General features: G+C 49.0%; 1 protein-coding gene across 1 annotated transcript; it reads right to left on the bottom strand.

Moving 5' to 3' along the window:
• Window positions 1-1,319: 1,319 nt before the first annotated feature.
• Window positions 1,320-4,412, bottom strand: LOC142767269 (uncharacterized). Its single transcript, XM_075868598.1, has 3 exons — window positions 4,063-4,412; window positions 2,620-2,819; window positions 1,320-1,636 (listed from the first exon to the last, which is right to left on the bottom strand). Exons 1-3 carry the CDS (start codon window positions 4,410-4,412, stop codon window positions 1,320-1,322), a joined length of 867 nt encoding a protein of 288 aa, XP_075724713.1.
• Window positions 4,413-6,389: the final 1,977 nt, after the last annotated feature.

Here is a 6,389-nt window from a genome sequence, read left to right as displayed (position 1 = left end):
CAAGGAGCGAGAGGGAAAGAGTCCTTGGCTGAGCGTCATCAGCAGTGGCCTGGAAGACAGCACTACTCAGCGACACTTCGGGCAACCTGTGCAGCTGGTCACCCTCAGGTCGCTTCTCCCGCCGGCGGACGAGCTGTTGTGACCGGCGCCAGAGCGGAAGAGGGAGCGGCGCTCCTTTTGATGTTCCTTTTTAGTCGCCAAACGGGCTGGCGGCCTGTGTCCGCCATGTATTGTTCCCCCCTGGCCGGAGGGTGCGGCGTCTTGCCGCCGCGACACCGTGAGCCGTTCGGGAGACCACAAGTGCCGCTTCTTCTTTGGAAGATGACGGCGGCGGCGGCGGCCGGAAATCGTCCCGCTAATTGAACGAGTCGTTCGGCGACCATTTGAAGCTTGTTTACGGCGGCCCTTTCGATGGATGCAGTCATCAACTTCAGACCCCTCGCCCAGCGACACCCCTTGACGAGGAGGAGCCACGTTCGTGCCACATGGCCGTGCAGTGACCACGCTTCAATTTTGAACGTTCACGTGGACCGTGCGTGCTCGTCACCCTCGCGGGTAATGTGTGATCCGTGGTTGGACGGTGCCCTCTGTACGCGGTCCCCGATCTAGGGATCTGGGGAGGACAGACCCTTTATAATGAGCCCCCGCGGCTCATTCGTGTGTGCTTTTTTTTCGAGAGCAGAACCGAGCAGAACCATGTAGAACCAAGCACCATGTAGCGCTATGTTAGGAGACATGTAGAGGCCTGCCACGTTTGAGAGCTCACCGTGTAGGGAGTTCGCAATGTACATATTGTAAATAAACCCTCTTCAAGTCTCTCTTCCTCCTGCCTCGACAACTTCATCCCGGACCTCCGGTGTCTGGAAACACCGGTCGCAACAGTGCATAGTCAGCCCCACACATTGACAAAGTAGGAGGTGGGGGTGCTAATATGGAAAGAGGGGGTGGGGTCAAAATCAGCCCGACACACTGACATAATAGAAAATGAAGGTGTAACGACAAAATCCTCCCCCCCCCCCCGCCCCTTGACGGGGAATCCTGCGCACGCCTATGCTTTAAAATATAGTAAAATAACTTTTTGTTGAGCTAGTTGGTAGAATATTTCCAAAATTAATTTGAGCGCGTGCGCACGCACACACACACACACACGCACACACACGCACGCACACACACACAAATATATAGTTACGTGCACCTCATAAGTTAGAATCTGCCCTTCGGCGTTTGGTAGTGTGAAAATGTGCACCTTTATACATGAAAGGTAGCACTGTTGATAGTGTGCATGTGAACAAAACAAGTGACAAATTGGTTGCAAACATTCAGAAAGGAAGAAACTGCTGTGCCAGTGACCTGGGGAAGTCGAACGCCGCGACCACATCGCTGTCGCCGTCCACCACCAGACCGACACGCAGCGAGTGAGGCTTAAGCTGGGCCCGAAGTACGCCTGCGAGCCGCGTGATGGCCGCCTTGTACCGCGGCCGCGGCCTCTTCCAGTGAAGATACACGCGAGAGAAAAGCGACGACGTCCCGCTCTCGTCCCGTTTTCGACTGACGAGTGCCAACCGCTCCACCAGCCGCTGCACGCTATCTGCGTCGAGTAGCAATGCTAGCAAGTAGGGGTCTTCCACTGGGGAGCCTGCGAGGAGATGGGGAGCCGACAATACAGTCTTTTTTGCAAGTTAAGGAAGTACGGTACGCAAAATACGGTATATTATCACCGTACTGCTCTTCTTCCTCGCTCTCTGTTTTCTTTTTTTTTTCTTTTTTTTTGCCGCTAGCAGTTCAAATGACAGCGCGTCCCACAAACTACAGGTTAACAGTGGATATATTGACAGGCAACAATGAGGCGTGACAAACACGCAGTAATTTTTTAAACACATATCGTGGTGTTGGGGTGCCTTCATTGGATTTAGAAGGGGCAAAAGTGCTACGAACTAGAAAAAAAAAGACATGACCCGTACCGTATTATCCTCCTTTACTTGCGTACCATGTTTAGGTAACTTTCTACGTGACACTAATGTTAAATGTGCTACTGTTATGAGTGGCAAAGCGTAAAAAAACAATGCAAGTTTGTGTAAGGTCGACCTATAGCTTGCACCTGACCTAACACATACATTTATTAGGATAACACCGCCACTCTCTGGTACCGTACTTACTAGCATATTTCGTGCATTTTTCCTAGTCCTGACCAGCATCGGACAATGTTGGGTGATCATACATCGGGTGCAGTTGCCTACGACTGGTTATCAAGGTAAATGAAGGTAATAAAGGGTAAAGTAATACTAACGGATTCGTCTCGATTTACTGGTATACCTAAATCGCTTCTCGTTTCTTAATTTTATATAGTGCTGGGCCTGCTGGCAAGGAAAAGTATATGTATAGATGAACAGCAGGAGATCTCATCTGTGTAATGTAACGTAGTAAAAACATCCCCTCATCAATATTGCCCTAATTAGCAATCGAGTATCCTACCGTGTCGCTGCTTCGTTTGACACCGCGACGTGACTACGACGTCTGCGGAGACGTTTCATAATAAACCACGTTGAAAAGTTGCTCTTGCCTTGTTTTGAAAGGTTCGGAACAAAACGGACGCAACGGTCGAAAAGGAGGACCACTTACCGCCGACAATGACGGAGACTGAAAAAGGCGTCCCTCCCATGGCGGTGCCGAGCTGCGACAAAGTGTCGAGTGCAGCTCGGTCACCCTGCGATGGCAGTACGCTCAAACAGCAGTACGCCAGGTAGTGGCAGTACGCGTACGGGAAGCTGCGGACGTCCAGCGCCGCCTGCCCGATGCCCTCTCGATACACGCATAGGAACCTGCACAGAGATCACAATACATAGACCATTCGCGATCACCGAACAAGGCGCTACTCTTCATGGAAGGGTGCTGTCATACCCGCATGGATTGCAGCTTAATTATAGGCACAACTGCTAAGTCTCGCACAATGCTTGCAGCAGTTCTTCCGACGTAACACTGGTGTTCCTACGTGCACAATATCAGTCGCAAAAATATATACGTGCAGGGCGAGAAAATGAAGCGACACTTTACCATAACCCGCAGGCTTCCTATAACACCGTCTGTTTTACCTCGTATCCCGTGTCATTACCTCGCACGAGCACAGCAAGGCAGAGTGGATGGAAGCTGAGGGTCAAGCTGTCACAGCAAGCAAAAATTTTACAGTTTATGTCGTAAATCGCATAAAAAGTAACTGCAGGATGAGCAGCTATCAGTTTGGTAAAATACAAAAAATAACAACGAGAAGAAACGCGTGTTGTGCGCGTTTTACGGTTCACTGTTAAAACTTTGACTGTGACACGGTGCCCTCTGCTGGACCCTATTTAGCCTCGATTACGTATATTCAATAAATCTGTCGAGTCTACACTCGTCTGCCTCGTTTCTTTCCTTCTTCAACTGTGTCCCGCCTGGAGCACAGTTTGCTAGGAGATGAACACTTGGAAACTCGCCCAGGTTTCAACGCACAATAACAGCGCAATATAGACGTAAATGCTAAACTGTGGTAACTACAGTCGAACAACTTGATTATATCGTACATTCGCGAAGTATTGGTCTCTACGCCTTTGAAATTGGAGGCGATCAAATATTATCACGGTTATTGTCGTGCACGTGCAGCCCTTTGCCTGCCTGCTGAATATCTATGCTCTAATTAACGTACGGACCAATTTATTCGAAACGCCTTGACCTCTCGCCATCTGAAAAAATCGACTGGATGTGTCCCTGGCTAAGCGTTTGTGTCGCGTTGGGTTTGCCAAGCGACGTTACATGCTGTGGGGCCGAGAATAAATTAGGGTTTCAACGGGTACCGGGCCGTCCCTGCTGCTAACCTAATGATCCTATAGAAGAATAGTCCATACGCTGCCTGTAGTCATCACGGACGGAAAAGTTTAGAAACTGCTCCGCCCGTGTGGAATTATGCCTTTCATTGTGCAATCGTCGGAATGGAGTCACTATGACGGCTGGGAACTACGGCCCGCTACGTTACGTTCAATAGCTGCATGACACCCTGGCCACAGCAGCGCTTGGCTGTTGAAGCGTAGTCACCTCGCACTGGCAGGTACGACGGGTGGATCGGGCACCATGTGTTTCTCGGTGGCTTGGCGACGTTCAACCACCTCTTCACTTGGAGGCGTCGAGGGCGGCGTTGGCACTTCCGCTACCGCCGCCTGTTGTCTGTTGACAGCGGCTATGAGCAGTGCCACGGCGAGGAGGCAGAAAGTTCCCACCGCTAGCGTGTTGCAGAGCACCACGAGGCGCGGGGATTGCAGGAGCTCCGTCGGAGAAGGGCATGTCGCCGTGGCAGACCTCGACGGCTTATTGCTGAACTTGGATCTCGAACCATGGCTGGACGCCTCATCATCGCTGGACGACATGCTGCTGTCGTCAGACGTCATCTTTCATAGTGGTTGACTGGTTATTCGTTGAGTTTGTTTGTTTGTTTGTTTCCCTGGGATGATGGCTCATACCCACTCACGGGGATTGGCCAAGAAAGCGTAGTCCAGTTTTTCTGTGATCATTTTAACTATGTGCGTAATGAATTTGTTGTTTGAGACCGATTTTTGTTCTTGTTCACCTATTGATCATGCCGCATACCCACTATGAGGGATGACACCTATTTTAACACAAGGTGAAATGGTGCGTGATTGATGACGATGATCTTTTTCTTGATGGCTGCCACCCACTAAAGGGGATCTACCAAAAATGGGGTGACCGGATGCTTGCAATAATGACTTATGAAACTAGAAGAAGATGAAAACTCATATTAAAATACAATATCGAATAAACGAAAATGCTAAACGATCAAACTATCAGACTACTAGATGACATTTATGGAAGAGATGATACCCTACGTGGTGGCAAAGATGTGGATACGAAGTTATGTGAAGAATTGATGTATAAAAACAAATTAAATGCTGCTCTCCTTATTGTGATTGATTTAAGAAGTGCGGTGTGGTTCGGTGGCGCTGGACTTCACGGGCAAACAGGCACAGGCGTTGCAAACGTGCAGCCTGCTGGGCGTACATGGCAGCAAAGAAAATGCCTTCATTTGTGATGTAGTACAGCCCCCTCCATTCTTTTACTCCTCATCGCCCTCACTTCCGGCTATGCTATGATTTACCCTTCCATTCATCTTTTCTCTCCATCTTACCCTCACGTTCAATCAAACAAGAACAAGCACAAATGTAGTAGGTTTTGTCCCTGGCAAAGTGGACGGCACACAAGAAAAATCTTTTACGTAGAACGTGATGAGTCTGTCAGTGGACCACACGTGTACGTCTCAACGACTTTCATTCGCACTCAAATATCGCTCAAGCATCACGTGCACGGTAATGGGTATTGTTTGGTTCCGTGTATAGATCAATAGCATAGCCAGAAATTGTTTTTTTTATTTCTTTTTTTTTGGGCGGGGGGGGGGAGGGCGAGGAAAGAGTTTAGTCATATTTTATGTACGCAAAATGGCTTTATCCACCAACTCCCCCTCTGCCCCGGGGCTACGCTATTGGTATCTATATTAAAGCTGTGTATTTTAGCCAGAATATGGGCTCTCAGTGGTTTCGCTTCATCATCATCATCATCATCAGCCTGACTACGTCCACTGCAGGACAAAGGCCTCTCCCATGTTCCGCCAGTTAACCCGGTCCTGTGCTTGCTGCTGCCAATTTATACCCGCAAATTTCTTAATCTCATCTGCCCACCTAACCTTCTGTCTCCCCCTAACCCGCTTCCCTTCTCTGGGAATCCAGTTAGTTACCCTTAATGACCAGCGGTTATCCTGTTTACGCGCTACATGCCCGGCCCATGTCCATTTCCTCTTCTTTATTTCAACTATGATATCCTTAACCCCCGTTTGTCCCCTAATCCACTCTGCTCTCTTCTTGTCTCTTAAGGTTACACCTACCATTTTTCTTTCCATTGCTCGCTGCGTCGTCCTCAATTTAAGCTGAACCCTCTTTGTAAGTCTCCAGGTTTCTGCTCCGTAGCTAAGTACCGGCAAGGTACAGCTGTTATATACCTTCCTCTTGAGGGTTTCACTTATATTTTTCCAACTGATGATATGAGGTGGACTACAAACTGTCAAGTGAGTGGGGGGTAGTTGCTGACACAGAGAGGGGGGGGGAGGGGGGTAGGAATTGCCCCTACCGACTCCCGGTATGGATCTGCCACTGATTCTAGCTGAATAGTAATAGGGTTGATGACATTATGTGACGTAACAGTGACACAATCTGAAAGCGACGATTCGAGCATAAGTGCTTCATTCGATCTCTCATCGCTTCAGTCAACATCTTACGATGGATTATGTTCATTTGTTTACAAGGCTGCCGTTACAGTGGCTGTACTCCCGTTGAGGTGTCGATAAAGCGAACTTTGTA

The sequence above is a fragment of the Rhipicephalus microplus genome, chromosome 1, assembly GCF_043290135.1.
Source record: "Rhipicephalus microplus isolate Deutch F79 chromosome 1, USDA_Rmic, whole genome shotgun sequence".
Lineage (NCBI taxonomy): Eukaryota > Metazoa > Arthropoda > Arachnida > Ixodida > Ixodidae > Rhipicephalus > Rhipicephalus microplus.
Note: the sequence above shows the minus strand (reverse complement) of the source record. Positions and strands in the feature narration are given on the sequence as shown.